Source organism: Pholcus phalangioides, unplaced genomic scaffold, assembly GCF_987345545.1.
Source record: "Pholcus phalangioides strain wild (caught in Gottingen) unplaced genomic scaffold, Ppha-v1.0 ptg000031l_1, whole genome shotgun sequence".
NCBI lineage: Eukaryota > Metazoa > Arthropoda > Arachnida > Araneae > Pholcidae > Pholcus > Pholcus phalangioides.
In genome coordinates, this window is record NW_028301621.1 from 2,034,105 (window position 1) to 2,051,750 (window position 17,646).

General features: G+C 42.5%; 1 protein-coding gene across 2 annotated transcripts; it reads left to right on the top strand.

Annotated features, from left to right (window-relative positions):
- Positions 1 to 440: 440 nt before the first annotated feature.
- On the top strand, positions 441 to 15,091 carry LOC149066988 (organic cation transporter protein-like). Of its 2 annotated transcripts, none has more exons than XM_089252913.1 (9): positions 441 to 657; positions 824 to 1,187; positions 2,177 to 2,280; positions 6,927 to 7,081; positions 7,170 to 7,338; positions 7,925 to 8,075; positions 8,174 to 8,256; positions 11,152 to 11,366; positions 12,338 to 15,089. In XM_089252913.1, exons 2-9 carry the CDS (start codon positions 834 to 836, stop codon positions 12,721 to 12,723), a joined length of 1,617 nt encoding a protein of 538 aa, XP_089109039.1. In that variant the 5' UTR covers positions 441 to 657; positions 824 to 833; the 3' UTR covers positions 12,724 to 15,089. The 2 variants fall into 2 exon arrangements, with proteins under 2 accessions (XP_089109039.1, XP_089109040.1); XM_089252914.1 differs by having other exon boundaries at positions 456 to 657; positions 8,174 to 8,232; positions 12,338 to 15,091.
- The last annotated feature ends 2,555 nt before the right edge of the window (positions 15,092 to 17,646 follow it).

Genomic DNA, 17,646 nt, shown 5'->3' on the forward strand with positions numbered 1-17,646 from the left:
ATTGAATTTTAAAGTTATGGGGGCGGCTGAATAATTTTTGCCCCGGGCGGCAAAACTCGGCCCTGGTAGCCGTAACCACGAGAGCTAGGGTTTCGTTTTTGCTCTTCATTCTCAAGTGCATACTTTGAAACACGCGTATCGTTAATTTTATTCGCATTCATTAATTTTTACGGCTGCTAGGGGCTCGTACATCGGTAAAGACCACCCTGTATATATTAAGTAGGACAGTAATGAAAACTTTGGAAGAGGAAGGCGTTATCTTATGAGTCGGTACGTACTCGATAAAAAGGAGGTTGGTTAAGACCGAGTTTAAATAACCGACGTTGTGAAGTGTTGCGTGAGAAGAAGCGGGGGTCAAAGGTTTTTTGTAGAAGAGTCAAAAAGAGATAAAAAATAAAGATAGATATCAATAATATTTCTAGCCACATCTTGAAGATTCCACATTACGTAAGTGTTATGCTCGGAGTGACCAGTAGTAAGGATTACCGCCGCTGAACACCGACAGCTGATCAAAGCTGTTGCAGCGAAATGTGATATCGCTTTGACAAATCATTTTAGTCTAGTTTGGCAGCTCAACAAACAAAGAAAAAAAATGCGTCGAACGATATCATTTTCTCTTTCTCTCCTCTAGATCCGACGGGATTTGTTCGTCCTGAAGTAAGTGGAAGGGCTGGTCCAATATTACAAACAAATCTGTATAATAATGACTTGTTATGTTTTTGGTGTTTTATCGTGTAGAATTGCACATTTTCATTGTTGCGTGGAACATTCGAAGCGATCTTTTTTTTTGTTTATACAACACTGTAATATTATCCTTTGCCAGAGACGGAGACATGAATGGAGGCTCCTCTTCGGACGGTGACGGCGAGATTTTCCACGTCATCGGAAGTTTCGGTCGTCACCAGAAGAAGATAACTCTGCTGCTGATGGCCATCAGTCTGATCGGTTCTTGGCACAATTTCTCGGTGACTTTCCAAGCTCCTGACGTCGGCTATCGTTGCGTACCGCCTCCGCCGGGAAGGAAAGAGACCGTCAACGGCACCACGGACGATCCCGGTGACAAGTATGGCGTCACAGCTGATCAGTGTCACGTCATCGCGAGGAGTGGCAACGTTTCCGATCGCTTGATCCCGTGTGAAAAGTGGGAATACGATACGAGCTTTTACGGTGAGACAATCGTCAGCGAGGTAAGTCTCGGCGCGTTTTTTGAGTCCATGATGTTGGCAGGGTCGCAACTATGGGGAGGGGGCGGCACCGAATTCACCCTTTTAAGCTGCTCCTTTTAAATCACGTGGGGTTATCAAATGCATACTTGTCTCTGGCTGACAAAGTATCTAGTTGCGGCCCTGCATGTTGATAATGATGAGAAAGCGGTTCTATTTCTGGCAATGTCTTTGTCATTAATTGTATTTATGTTAGTTTGTGAGATCTCGACACCATATACGGGGTGAATAGTTAAGGTCCTTGGCCGCATTTTACTAGTGAGCCGTCGATCCTTGATGCATGCTTCCAATTAGAAAATGTATTCATGTAACGTGTAGACCTCAGATATATATAATAGCCTACGTCATTCCATTTGCGAGGGGTTGTACAGTTATTAAAATGAAAAAAGGTAACTTTTTATACAAACACTCTGTCCCCTAACTTTCAGCTAAAAAAGGTTCACTTGACTCCCCCGAGACCAATAAAAACAAATTCCACGTTTCTGTAAGGACAATATTCACTGAGATATTTGAATTCAAAAATCGAAAAAAATGTTGGAAAAGAACAACATAAATGGAAGAGGGAAAGAGGCGTTGTCCATTGTTCATGCCACCCCCCCCCCCCCCGCACATAACTTTCTACGTTTTTTAATTCAAATATCTCAGAGAATATTGCGCTTGGAAACGTTGTGCGCTTTCATTTTTGTTAGCCTCAGGAGAGACAGAGCAACAACTTTCTAATTGGATGTTTGAGGACAGGTTATTCGTACAAAAAGTTAATTTTTTTTATTTTAATAACTATACAATTCCTTGCAACGTGAATGACGTATCTGAGTTTCACGCGTTACTCGGATACTTTTTCTAATTTGAAGTATGCATCTGGGATTAACGGTTCGCGAGTAAAATGCGGCAAGGGTAATTATGGAATCACCCTGTATCAATTAATAGTAATGACATCTAATCTATTCATACAGTGGGACCTCGTTTGCGAGAGAGAATGGCTGATATCTTTGGCCAAGTCCATCTACATGGTCGGTTTCATGGCCTCGATGATCGTTTTCGGTCAGATGTCCGACTGGTGAGATTTTCGTTTGTTTTCTATCTCGTGGGTGGTCGCAACCAATTCACATAAAATGGTGCATTGACATTATGCATAGCATGTAGTTTAATCTATGGCATATCGTTAACATAGTCCTATCAGAACACAAAAATATCATGGCATTGAGTTTTTTTTTTTTTGATAAAATGAAAAAAAAAATTTCAAAATTTCACTCACAGGAGGTGCTACAAAACGGAAAACTCGACATAAAATGCAACACAAATGGTACGTAATTGTTTTTTTTATGACAATTCGCGTTACATGAAACCACATTTCAATATATTTTCTGACTCATCGGGTGGGTGAAAGGATCGGGTTCATGTTGAAATATGATAGTTTTAAGTAACGCAAATTGTCTTTAAACATTAATTACGCACTTTTTGTGTTCAGAGGTGGATTCGTGGTTTTCCGCAAGTGGACTAAACAAATTTTTCCGACCTCCCCACATTCTAGCCCGATTTTCCTGTGACCCACTCATTCCACAAATTTTCTGTGCTTGGCAGCACGGCGCGCTTAGCCACGCTCCTGTCACTCTTTTGATCATTCACATTCTTACACGCTCTCGTCGTGGTCACTCGTTTGGTGGCTCAATGACCTGGTCCCTCACACTCTAGGTCACTCTTTTGGTCATTCATATGCTTACACACTGTTTTAGTCACTCCTATGCTCACATGCTACTTCACCAACCACCAACTCTGACCATATCTCTATATTGCAATTTACTACCATTAATGAGATGGGTTGAAAATGAAGGCGCTGTCTATAGGTGTCCCCTCAAGCTCGCGTAAGGGAGAAAATATCTTATCTACATTCTCCCTCGGGTTTCAACCTGGGACCATCCTTCACGGTGGTAGACGAGCATCTTACCACCACGCCACTCAGGCGGTTCACACACTATATAGGTCACTTTTATGGTCACTCACTGACCTGCTCCCTTGCTATGTAGGTCACTCTTTTTAGTCATTTACGTGCTTGCTCATCAACCTGGTCCCTCGCTGCTTAGGTCACTCACATGCTCTTACACTCTATAGGTCACTCTTTCGTCACTCACTGAACTAGTTCCTCGTTCTTTAAGTCACACATTTGTGTTTTGGTCTCTCCCATACTTGCAAACTTTTTAGATCACTTACGGGCCTGGTGTTCCTCACTCTGTAGTTCACTCTTTCGTTCACTCATCATACTTGCAAACTCTTAAGGCACGTATACATTAGCACGCTTATCTCTTGTAATGCACGACCCTCCAGCGGTTCCAATTCGTTCGTGGATGCACAAACTTACTTTGTGCTTGTTGAAAAAACCGATTCCAAGTGGGCCCAGTTCAAACAGCTCAAGAATTGTTCACAGCACAGTACAAACCGCTGAACAACCAATTTCGAATGAACAACCAATTTACGTGATTCTCACGCTAATGTATGCGTGCCTTTAGGTCACTCCCTCTATAGGCAGAGGCGAATTCATAGTTTTATCGCTTATGGGAAATGCAAATTTTGCTTCTTTTCCCCCATTCTACTATTGGAAAGCATTTTAATGCAAACTGCACCTTTTTATGAGAATTGGCGGATTTGTTATTAAGTTTAAAAATGTTTCCAGGACCTCTCATTATCCCCCCCCCCCGTATTTATTTATGAACCGATGAACCATTGCATTATGACCATCTGTCTAACACGCTGGTCTGCGTCAAGGACACGTGCTCATAAGCGGAAGATTCAGTTGTATGGTGTGTTTTGCGATACATTGTTCTGTTCATGCATTTCTTGTAGGAGCTTTAATAACCGTGAACAGCCCTGGTCCTATCGCCACAGAGGCAATTTACTACCATTTTAACTTCGAAGAGGTGACTGTATCGCCACAATCAATTGTTATTGAACCTTACTGTGCATTTAATGAGAGTTTCATGCACGCATGCATGCATGTGTCCAGTGCTACTACTACTTAACCGTACATGCACCTCGTAAACATTCCTCTACGAAATTTCTAACGAACTGGCACATGCCAGAATGCGTGTTCTGAGTGCACGTGTGGCCCTAAAGTATTTATGTTGCGAAGTTGCGCTTGTTTCGAGTTCATGCTTCCATCTTCTGAAGTTAAGATAGAAATACTTGCATTTTCATGTTTTGTCAGTATCGTGTTGTAGGTATGCCTGCTCCGTGGAGAGACTTTTTCAAATGGGAGACCGGCTCGCATTCGCGCCTCGAAGCTGGAAAACCACAGAAAAACAACTTCAGCCGACCACCACTGTGCGGTCAACGGGGTTCGAACCTGGATCCTCAGGACGAGAGTCCAGAACGATGCCCACACGACCGCACAGCGACTGTGTCCAAGAGCTGATATATTTCGTCCCAATACGAGAAACTGGCAATGAATGAATATTCTTTTCTGCAGTTGGAATGGTTTGAGGCTAGTGTAACTCATACCACCTTTCTTCTCGTACGCCATCATTGACAGGTTCTCACAACGGCAGTGCAAGAACAGCTTACCGACATGAACGTCTCGAGACCATCATATTTTTGCTTCATCAAAGTCTGTTGAATCAGTGGTCTCACGGACGACCATACACTTCACGAAGATCATGTGAGCATCGTGATGGACTCGGGGCCGTCTTAAGAGAATCATGGACTCTCAGGCGAAGTGATTTTTCTGAGCCTTTCGCCCACCTGACTAAAAATGCCTGCCTATCACAATTTGCATTCTTACTCTGGGAAATTTTTATTCTAATCTCATTTTTATGAGGTCCCCTTCCCTGCACTTCCGGCTCCGGATCAGACCCAGGTGGGACCCATGCGTAAAGATGACACCGGACGGACTCGCGTCGCGAGGATCCAGGTTCGAACCCTGTTAGCGACAAAGTGAAGTTTGCTTTATGCGGTTTTCCAACTTCAAGGCGCAAAATCGAGCCCATTTGGAAAAGTCTCTCTACAGAGAGCAAGCAGGCAGGCCTTTGACACGATACGGTCGAACTTGGCTAATTCGAAGTCCAAAGTCACTAGAAAAAAGTTCAAATGCAAGCGTCACTTACTCACTTAGGCATCAATATTCACGTAGGATAATAATTATCAATTATTACAATTTGATCATCAGTTACGAAACTGTTTCCCAAATTTTAGTAAATTTAGTAATTAAGATAATTGTAATTCTTTTGCATTTTCCGATACTTCCCTTACTCTGAAAATGACGGTGAAAAGTTTCAGGTTATGAAATATTAGCTGCACCTTTTGATCCATGGGGTACGTAATACGACGTAATTCGTATCAAACGCGTTCGAACTGAACAATTTTAAAATGGGCATTAAATTATCGAAGGGAAAAACACTTGGAATTTACAAATTAGCATTTTGGAATGTTCCGTGTACCGACAATTCTTTATTTGTTCACTCGTCATTCAAGCAATTTTGTCGGATTCCTTCAGTACGGATATAAGCTTTTTTTTATGAATTTTTATGAGAGAGTTTTTTGCCGGTTTCCGATCAACAATGACAATTTTTTTCGTGTCGAACTGAGTTGATGAAAAATAAATCTAATTGCTCGCTTTTTTTTCGTATACAAACGGTGACATTTTGAAAGAATTTTCAAAGAAAGATTCTTCTCGATTTAAAAAACCTGGGAATATCTTCGGGGACACATTTCTTTTCACGTTGCTCAGCAGAATGAATGGCAGTTCGAAATGTCAGTGCGTGAAATTACGTCGAAGTTTTCAAATTACGTGTTTTTGGTCTTCAAAGATTTCTTGCGTCGAGAGAAAAAAACAAAGTCTGACATCGTATAGAATTCCTTGAAAAACTAAATTTGTTCACACACAAAAACCACGATTTTTTCCCTCTAACTTTGAATTTCCCAAAACATTTGAAAAAAAAAATTCAAATTAAACGAATTAGACAATTATACGAAATTTGAATTGACCAAGTTCCACTGTACTTACATAAACAAGAAAATTCAAGCATTTTATCATCTTCACTTCAAAATATGGAAGACAGATGGCAGTGCCAGCAAGAACACGGAACAAGCACAACTTTGAAAACATAAATACGTTAGGGGCCATACACGCAGAACACACGTTCCGGCATGTAATTAATTTAGTTATTATGTAAATTCGTTAGAAATAGGAATCGGAAGGGAATGCATACACGGTACTATAGTCCGTTTCAGGTTAACTTTGCAGTGCAGAGAAAGGTAGAGAGTGTATTCCTTCGCCGCAAAATATAGTTCCCATATACCGGAGGCTTACGATGATCATTTATGCAGAATATTTCAATTTTTTGAATGATTGAAAATGAATACTGAAAAAATAGTGTTCTGAATCGATCTTTATTCGTTTAAGAATTTTAAAACAGAAAAAAAAATGATCACCATTATGCGTAAAAAAAAGATTTTTCTCAGTGAGATTGGCGAGAATCAGCTATACCTTACCGCGACTGCGCATCGATACATTGGTTGAAAGGCTTTCGTTGTCATAGCAACGTGTGATGCGGTTCCCTCGTAGCTTCCCTTTCACTGCAAAGTTAACCTGAAACGAACTATAGTAGTAGTTGTCTCCAGGCATGTTCGTTGTCGTTAGTATGGGATGGTCCTAGTGCAATGGCTGCTATGTGCTACGCGTTTCTTGAACTAAGTTTGGACGAATTTTTCCAGCGCAGGGAGATACCCTACGCTACTGGTGTGTTACGCCATCACCCTGGCGTTCGGTTTGCTGGCGGCTTTCTCTCAGAGCTACTCGATGTTCATAATCATGCGGTTTTTCTTGGCTTTTGGAAGGAGTGGTCTCTCCACTACCGGCTTCGTGCTCCGTGAGTATCCAACACACCGTGTTTCTAGACTGACACGAGTGCATGTGAGTGCGGCTTCTTTTACTTATTTTCTTCTTATTTCTTGCAGTCATGGAGATTATCGGACCAGAGTATAGGACTCTAATAGGAATCGTCAGTCAGCTCGGCGGTGTTGCCGGTAGCGTGCTTTTTCCGGTCCTTGCTTGGTACTTCAGACCCTGGAACTGGCTTCAGCTAGCCATGACGTTACCTCTCGTACCATTAGTTTGCATATGCTGGTAAGAATTTATCAAATACATACTGTAGCCTACTTCGACCGGTCTTTATGTTTCTTCGCCAAACTAAATGAAACGTTATAGATCAGTGTTTCTCAACCGCTGGGCCGCGACCCGTTACTGGGCTCCACCATCAGTCAAACCGCACCGTGAGATTCACTGCTAAATTTTTCATAATTCATTTTCCATTAGTCGTGTGTACGACCGGGCCTTCCACTCACAAAAAAGAAATCAACCGGGTCTCAGGCTTCCAAAGGTTGAGAACCACTGTAAAGGCACGTGTACACTCAGCGACATGTTGAGCAACAAGTTGAGGAACAAACTTTATATATGAGTGTGGACGCGTTCAGCAACTTTGAAAAGTTGAGCAACAAGTCGCAGAACACGTCCACACTTATATAAAAAGTCCCGCAGCACGTGTTGCGCTGGATGTTGCTCAACAAGTTGCGCGATTTGTTGCTCAACAAGTTGCGCGATTTGTTGCTCAACTTGTTGCTGAGTATGGAGGTACCTTTATAGATATTGTCTTTTTACACTTCCCGACACGAGAGTCGTTGGATGGCGAGTGAATTCCGTGTGTGTCTTGCAGGATATTACCGGAGTCTCCGAGATGGCTGAGGACCCGGGGAGAAACGTCCAGGTTGAAGGACGTCCTGGTGAGAATTAGCAAAAGCAACGGGCGATATTCAGACGCGAATATTGCCAAACTCATGACGTCTATCGCCGGAAGCGGCAACAGCGTAAGCCGTGTTTTGTTTGCTCTTCCTTGTTGTCACATGTCATTCAATGGCGTCGATGGAGAATATCCATTTTTCCCGTATTTTCTCTCTTTTTTTAGTGCGGGAAGAAGCGTGAAACGTTCATCGATCTCGTGAGGACGCCCCGCCTGAGGAGGAGGTTCGTGTGCACAGCGTATCTGTGGTGAGACAACGGTCCAAAGAAAAGTCAAATAACGTTCTGCTCATTCTCCTTTCACTTTGTCTTCCACTAAATACAATATCACCACGCTACACATGTATGTACGCAACTACATAACACAAAAATGGACTTGGTCAACTGGACCCAGGCGCCACCTCGTAATGGAAAAAGGGTGAATTCGCCAGTTCCTCAGTCTAACGCCCGGGCTGTGAGACCATCTTGCAACACCCACTAAGGCACATAGAAAGGAGGGCGGACTCATTATCCCTCCTCCATCTGTGAACAAAAAAAAATGATTTTGCCTTTCTAAGTGACGTCTAGTCGTTAAAAAAAGGAAAAATCGTCGATAAGCAATAGAGAAGAGACTGACTTCCTATTTGCACCCAAAGATGGCAGATAAGTCAGCCTGGTGTGTTAAGATGCTCTTGCTAATCAATGTTCCTTATCTTGCTATTCTTTTAATGACTTCCGAGACATCACTCAGAGCATCAAACCCACTATTAACTCAAAGATGGACGACAAGTCCTTATAGGTGCCAACTGCAAGCTTGACAAGCGCGCATGTTCAACTTTTTTTTGCACAAGTATGCACGATTTCTAGGGATACGTAAATTTCGTATTTACGAAATAACCGCGATAAATGCAAAATTTACGAAATAAATGCGAAATTTGTCAAGTTTAACGAATAAATGCAGAAATTGATTTTTTACTACTTTTTCGCGAAATCTAGGTAATTTACACTTTTTGAAATAGAAAGTCGTAATTTTGCTCAGTACTTGTGAGCGTGCTTGAAAGGGAAACCACCAGCATCACTTTTCCCCTCTTTGGCGTTGTGTTAGATGTAAATACAGTCGAGTCCGGTTATAACATAGCCCTAGGTGATTCGAGAAGTTTATGTAATTTCCGACGTGTATGTTATATGCATTATTGAGATTGTAGTGGAAAAAATATATGCCTCACATAATTGAAATATAATATAGCACGAATATAGTTTTTGATTGGTATCTGGAAATTTTGGAAATTTATTTAGAAAACGAGATAATATACAAAAACATGCAGATATTTTTTGAAATGTTAATCATTTTTTTGAGTGTATGCTAATAGTTTTCCCTTTGAAGTTGACAGTATTGTACAATTAACACGAGTTAGTATTGTCACGAATTCACCAGTTCACTTGAATTAGCCACCAGTCTCAACTTGAATTAGCCACCAGTACTCCACCAGTCTCAACTTGAATTAGCCATCAGTACTCCACCAGTCTCAACTTGAATTGAGACCACCAATAAAATGATCACAAAGTTGTAAAAACAAGTAAAAATTCCATAATTCGAAAAGCATAGACGATACAGTTCTGCACAGGAAGACAGGATTTCATTAAATGTCAAAAATGTTATTGCCAAAATAGTTACATTTATTATCGACAGGTGACGCTAAGTTTGTCAGTTATCTGTTGATTGAGAAGTGTAACTATTCCATCCATGTATTTTGCGTTTATTGGAAAAATTTAAGTCTAAGATATCACCCGTATACAAAGAATTTTGTTCATATAAAAGGCTGTTTTTGTTTTGACTATTTTCTTGGGTTCTTTTTTTTTTTAAATATTATACTAGATTATTTGTTTTGGTTAAGCCCATTGTTTTTTGGTTTGTTATATCCACAGCGTATGTTTTAAGCAGGGTGTAACAGAAATAAAAATGTATAGACGTGAATGGGCCAAATTTTAAGGATTTCACAACCGTATTTTTTATCCACCGGTTATAAGTGTACCGATTGTGTATTTGCAACTTTTTTGAATTTCGGAAAATGATGCTATAAAAAGCATTTGAAAAATGAGCTTAAATTAATAGAAAATAGAGATACCTTTTTTTTTTAAATGCGAAATTTTTGATTAAAAAATTTTTTTTTTTTTTTTTTTTGCGAAATTTACGCATCCCTAACGATTTTCCTTTCGCCACCACACGGTATAAGTATGCAGGATCCGGAAACTTTTTTGACTTCCGCCATTTCGCTCCGGTACGTTTCGTATACGAGGAAATTTCCATGCTCCCCCCCCCCCCCCGGAATTTTCACTCCTGTCATTTTGCCTGCCCTGACCGAATGAGTGGCTGAGCGTGACAAGTGAGTAAGTGAGTGGTAAAGTGATTGGGTGAGTGACCGTATAATTAATCCTATTCGTGAGTGCGGGACGAAGTGAGTGAGTGACCACATGAGTGACCAAGTGATTGTATGATCACTCATACAATCACTCACCGTGACCATAGGAGCAGTCAAATGAGTAGGAGTAGGTGAGTTGCCGTATAAGTGACCAAGTGAGTGATCAAGTGAGTAGCCACACTCACCTGGTCTGTCTCTCCCATACGGTCACATACCTTCACTCATTCATATGGTTACTTTACTCACACACGTGTTCACTCATAAGGTCACTCATCCGTTCAATTGATCACTGATATGGCCGGCCACGCACCCACTCACTTGGTCACTCACACAGTCACTTACTTGGTCAAGGCAGATGCAATGGCCGGCGCGAAATTTCCGGAGACGAATGTTTACACAATGTGTCGAGCTCTGGCTGCCTTTGTGTACGGAAGAAAAACGCCAACAGAAGATACCAGCACCAAGCAAGCAGCGTGAAGACGGATGCGTGCATTCGCATAATGCACATCTTCAGTGTTTTGCTTGCTCAACTGCGACTTGTACACAAGCATGCGTAATCAAAATTCGTTCAAGCCTCAAGCCGCTTACGCAATAAAAATGCTCACGCGAAATTCTCGCACAGAAATGCTCAAGCATGCTTATACAAAAACATTGAACATGCGTGTTCCTCAAGTTCTGTAGTTGGATGTGTATAGCCAATTCGTTTCACATAGATTATAATGATGTTTTGTTTGTTTGTTTTTAGGTCTGTTACGGCCTTCTTGTACTACAGCCTGGCCTACAACACCAACGAGCTGAGCGGTGATCCTTACTCGAACTTCTTCCTGTCTTTCGTCGTCGAAATTCCGTCCTACCTTGTCGTGTACTATGCGATACGAACAGCCGGAAGAAGGTTGTCGCTGATAGTCGCCATGTCTGTCACGGCAGCGTCGTATGCGGTCCTCGTTGTCGTGCCGACAGGTCAGTACTTTACCAACCGCTTTGAAATTAATGCTCGTCCACCTTCACGATCGGGCACCTGCCCTAGTTCACTACCACCTGTTCGGTCCGAATGATACGGTGTTCGCGTGACACTTCGAAAAAGATGAGGAATGACTCATTCAGTTAGCATTCTTTCGATGGCCTCGCCCCTATCCTACAAGAATAGGAGTATGTAGTCACTACCGACACAACACAAATTCCTTTGGTTCTTCTCTCATTTAGTTCTTCAGAGAGAAAATGAGTATTCGTCATCACTACGATAAGCCATGTGGAGTGAACTGACAACCAGTTTTAGATAATTGGAGGAACCATCCACATTCTCCACACGACCGCTTGGTCTACCATAAGGCCCCTTTCACACGGAGCGGATGCGGGTCCGCATGCCCTTGCATACGAGCACGCCCGCATCTTTAGTGCATTCTTTCTACTCACTTTCGTAGAAATCGCCGAATATCATTCAAGAGATTCAGAGCCCGGTCGGTCGTCCACTGGAAGCGATAAACAAGTCACACGCAGTTATCTCCCGCGTGAACATGGAAGCTGGGAATTTTGATAATTGTCGTTCATGGGTTTTAATGGTAAGTAGTAATCGATTGCCAGTATTATTATTCATATATTCCACTACACGAACGCCTTCTCCGGGTTTGTATCAGATGTCCCATTAAGTACGGACTTGATAAATGCTGGTCCTGTGGCTCTATTTCCTCAGAAATTTCAGTTTTTCAAAATATTTTCCCAATAGATTATTAACGATTAATTACTCGAGCTGTACGGAATGCAGTCGCGAATTCAGTAGCGTATAAAGTTCGCTTTCGGTGGACGACGTCAAACGTCCCCTGACTCAATGTCGGCTGTTTTCGCTCGCTTTGCTTGCCGCGTGGTGTCACTTCCAGTGGACGACCGACCTCAAAATGTTTTTTTTTTTTTAATTTGTATTTTGTCTTGTCTAGGTGAGGCCACAACTTGGCTGATCCTGGTCATGGCCATGATCGGTAGATTCTTCGTGAGCGGAATCTTCGCATTGCTCTACCTGTATACGACCGAGCTGTTCCCGACTGCGGTGCGGAACACGGCCGTTGGGTCTTGTTCCACTTTCGCAAGGATCGGTTCCATCTCGGCGCCCTTCGTGAGAGAGTTGGGACGACACACTCATCGCAGCGTTCCGAACGCGCTGAACTCGGCCCTGGCGATCTCCGGCGTTCTTTTGGCTGCGTTGTTACCGGAGACCAAGGACAGCAAGATACCGGATACCCTGGAGGAAGGCGAAAATTTTTGTCCGGAAATTTCAATCGCCAACTGCAAAGGCTACAAGTTGCTCACGGATCTGCAAGACTGAAAAACACACAAACCAGATTACTTTTGTGTACGCCACTGGACGAGAGAGACCACCACCATCATCATCATTGTGAGATGTAGCACATACATCTTGAATACGGTGTTTTGCGATGAAACCACATTTACCACTTTGATCATTGATCATTTTTGTCGCACCACGGTCATTTTCTGCACACGAGGGCTAATTAGACCCCGGGGCCTACAATTTATTGCCGATTCCGAACGGCAGGCTAGTTTTTTGTACTCATAGAGAGGTTGGTGCGCTAACCCTTCGATGGTGGCCAACTGTTCCCTCGTAACAATTATTTATATACAGTTGAATCACATTGTTACGACCACCAGCAAAAGAAAAACAGAACAACCACCTTGTCCAGTCTGAACAGAATGGCCCGGGAGTTACTCAAGAAGAACCCAGGTGCGTATGCAGAACCTTCCGTTGAGGAATGGCAGGAGGGTAGATTAAAGAGTCCACGTGGCGCATCGTGAGGGGCCCGCAGGTTCGATCCCAGAGATCTACGAAAAGAAGAAATCTTTTCCTCTTGGATATGATGTGGCTATCGATAGATGCCATTGTAAATCAGATCAGATCACAAGGCTGTAGCGGGGGGGGGGGGGAGACTTGCCCCCCCCCCCCGAAATGTGAGAAAGTTACCGAGAAAAGGGAAAAAGATGGCCAAATCTATTGTTCTATCACTTTGGTCCTCCGCAATGAAAGTGGTCCTCTCCCCCGAACGAAATTTCTGACAACGGGCCTGTCAGATAGGAATTTGAGCTTTGGTCGGTTCCTGGCTGTTGCCAACACACGGTTTAAGCTAGCGCTACACTCGTGTCAAGCCTGGCCCAATAGCCATTCGCATAGCTTTCCCTTGATACAAAGAAACAGCAGCGGCGTAGGCTGAATACACATTGGCCCATTTTGGCCCAGTATTCCTTGGAGAATATTTGCTTCCAGAACACTCTCCCTGTGACTGTTGACGTTCTTCGACCAGTGTTTGGCCAGACGGATTGGAAGATCGGGAAGGAAGGCTTGGATTAGAAACTTTAAGGTACTGGTCGTTCTGTTCGACGATTCCTCCAATACCTTCCAACCTCTAATATTTGACGATCATTGCCAATGGTAGAGCGGCCACGCTACTTGCCCATGACCAGGTTTGGAACTTGTTGGGCCAGCTTTGACACGAGTGTGGTCCTGGCTTTACAAATTGACTCTCACTGCCACCATAAATTCCTTCTTCCATATAAAAATATAATCGGTCACGTGGCCGGTCTTGCGACAACGAGTAACAGACCTTACAACATGGAAATACGTGCTTAAGAATATTCATTCATTGATATTTTTCGGTCTGGCAGGTAGATGGCAGCTTCCTCCATACAATAAGGTTGCATGCATTATTAGAGAGAGATGTGATGCGTCTCTCGTATCACACATAGATGGGCCCCCCCCCCCTCACGCCTCTTGTAAGCTCTCTGCTCGTTTATGTTCAGTTTTACCTTTGACCGCATTCATGTCAAGATGTTTTCCCAAGACTTATAATAAATTGTCAAGTTTTTTAATGAGTGTCTATTCAGTCTTTTCATCACACAACATCAGATTCAGATCAGATGTCGCTCTTCGCTATTCAAGGCATCGTAAAAAGGAGGGCGGACTCATCATACCTCTATCTTTGAATAAGAAAATTGTTTTTGCCGCTATAAGTGATCGTTTAAAAAAAAAAGCAGGATAGAGAACAGCGATTGGCTATAGGAATAATACTGACGTCACACTTGCACCCAAAGATGGCGGAGGAGTCATTCTGGGGCTTAAAGAAGCCCTAATATAAAGATCAGTGTTTCTTAACTTTTTTCACCCGCTACCCCCTTTGGACCATATTTTCCTCTCATGGCCTGTCCCTCCCCATCCAGGGCCCACTACTCTCATCCAGGAGTGAGACCCTTTCTGCTTATCGAATTGAATTTAATCAAAACTAATTAAAATGAACAAAAATCTTATGAGATTGCCTCTGGGACCCTGGGTCAGGCACGAATCTAGGGGATGTGGAGGAGGTTGATCATCTCTTCCAAGAGCCGAATTTCATGGGAAAATAGCATAAAATATTTATGTCTGTAAAATATGGGACGATCCCCACGCAACGAACTCACAATCGGCATTCGCGACACATCACCTTGGGTCTCTGCCTGCCCTGGAGCTAGAGTTCTCTGTGAGCATTCTTTTTGTGGTAGTTTTATACATGACAGTCTCAACATCATGGGTTTCCGGGCAAAGCGATGTTCTGGGGTCCCATACTTAGCTGGAAGTAACAGCTTACATAAAATCATAGTACCAGATAGTACCCTTTATCTTCGAGGTACCCTTGAGCGAATGAAACGAAAGTCACAAGGATCCCCCCGCCCCCCCCCCCCAAGACAGACGTTCTTAACTAGACAAACACTAGCTACAGTGCTAGTTTAGTTAAGAACGCCTACTACTAGACTGATACAGTAAATCTATATCGCTGGTGTTGACTAGACCCACCCCTTTGGGGGGGGGGGGTATTTACGTCTGTGAGCTTGGATGAGAACATAGCTTTTTTGCATTGTTGTAATACGGAATGTTATTTTGTGCAGGGGTCCTTCACGGATCCGTGGTCTTTATTTTATTTGCACAGGGCGGGGTCGTTGCCAGAAAATTCTTTCAAAGGCGTACTACTGGTGTTCGGGTTGGCAGGGCCTGTTTCTCATTCGGGATCTGGACAAATATGAATTTTTGGGCCCCTCTAATGTGTAGTCTTCTTTGAGACGGAGGTGTACTGGGGGGGGGGGCATGTGGTGATGCCCTCTTTAGACATGACACCTGTCGCGTGTCAGCGAAGTGGATGTACTTTTAAGGCTGGCCCACGAATTGTGGGACGATTGTTGCGCAGCAGTCAAATTATTGTACACGTTAGGGACGGCGCAAATTGAGCCGCGTGCAACGTCCGCGACTCGACGCAGGGAAGCCTCGACACTTGCTTTAAGCGCGAATTTTGGGGGCCGTTCAAGTATTACGTCAGCAAATTTTTAGCAATTTTTGATCCCCCACCCTTGTCGGCAAAATTTAGTCAGCACTGCCCCCTACCTCCTAACGCATATTGGTGGGATCATAAACGTACGCAGGAGGGGGGGGGGGGCTTAGGGGCTCGTGGCCCTCAAGACGAAAAAAAATAATTTTTTTAATGTAAAAAGCATTTTTAAAAAAATTAAAATTTCGAAAGAAAATACCTTTACATGTGTTATTGTATTCGATTTCTGTTAATTTCAATGCTATTTGAAGGGTAAAAACTCAAAATTTCTCTTTTAAGAAATTCATTGCGACCCCTCCTTTAAGGGCGGTATCCACCGACATGGTTTAAACCTGTAGTCACAATTTTTTGATAAGAGATCGACACGGATTGGTTAAATTCAGGGTTTTAACCAATCTATGTTGATCTCTTATCCAAAAATTGTAACTACAGGTTTAAACCATGTCGGTGAATACCGCCCTTAGTCATATATGGTAAACCCTTGACCCGCGATTCAAATGTGGTCCTGAAGGTTATCTGATGTGGCTTGTCCCTCAAACCCAATTTTGTAAAAATGAACTAAGCGACACATATACAGATAGCTTAAATGACCCGTGGCACAATTCCAGAGCAATTAAGTGGCCCGTGGCACATTTTCAGATCGCTATAGTAGGCCCGTGGCACATTCAAAGATCACTTAAGTAACCCGCGACACAGTTCCAGAACACTTAAATGATCCATAGCATATTTAGAGATCCCTTGAGTGACATGCGTCTCAATTTTAGAGCACTTAAGCGCCCCCCCCCCCCCAGTGCTGTTCTACATCACTCAAGTTACCCGTGGAATATTCCCAGATTAAGGAAACAGTTATTTTCCGGATATTATGCTGAGGTGAACTCGGAAAGAAAAGTCACATCGGTATGCAAGAGGGCCTGGGTTCGAGTCCCGGCGGAGACATGATTACTTTTCTTTCCGAGTTAACCTCAGCATAATATCCGAAAAATAACTGTTTCCTTGATATCTCGGGCTGGGGAAAAGCCATCTATCATTCCCAGATTGCTTAAGTGATCCGTGGCATAATTATGGATCACTTGAGTGATGCGTTGCAGTTTCAGAGCACTTGAAGGATCCGTGAAACATTTAGAGATCGTTGAAGTGGCTCTGTAAAGGATTTACCATTAGGGAGAATGCCTATAACACATGGTGGTCCACAGGAGCCCATAAACTAACGAAAAATTTTTCTCGTTTTTGGCGCACCGAGAAGAGGCCATTAAAAATATTTCATATTTTCATAAAGGGTGGTTGATGACGTAAGCATCATCCAAACCCCTTCCTCATCGAATATCAGCAAATCGATGCTGACGTAATACTTGAATGACCCCTTGAGACACAAGACTACGCTTCGCTAATCGCGCGCTGCTGCCGAGACTCAGATGTCCATGTGCCATTTGCACGATTCTTCATATAATATTCGATAGGTTTTTGTTTTTTTTCTTTCAGAAATAAGCAGACACATTTTTTCGATGGAGTCAGGAAATTATATGCATACAATATTTCATGCGAATACATTCATTCTGGTATGAAATATCGTTTAATATCAACGTTATTTGCGTAAATACCGCATTACCAATTATTTCTTTTACGGAATTGTTTTACTTCTTTCTGCATTTTTATTAAATAATTATTGTTCTTTCATTAGTTTCGACTTTTCATTATTTCTAAATTTTTATTCGTGTTATGGGATTATTTCAATTACGCGATTCATTAATTTGGGAATTTTCATCGACACACCGGAATTTTTTTTATTAATATTGTGTTTCCAAATTTAGAACTTTCATTAATATTTTTATCCGTATCCCAAATTTTATTAATTTTGAATTTTCGTCCATCAAAAAAATTTTCATTAA

Bases quoted from the DNA above. Each gene is read 5' to 3' on its own strand.
- LOC149066988 (XM_089252913.1), top strand. From the start codon at position 834: ATGAATGGAGGCTCCTCTTCGGACGGTGACGGCGAGATTTTCCACGTC. The intron at 7,082-7,169 runs GTGAGTATCCAA...TATTTCTTGCAG, and splicing joins CACTACCGGCTTCGTGCTCC to TCATGGAGATTATCGGACCA. The intron at 7,339-7,924 runs GTAAGAATTTAT...TGTGTCTTGCAG, and splicing joins CCATTAGTTTGCATATGCTG to GATATTACCGGAGTCTCCGA.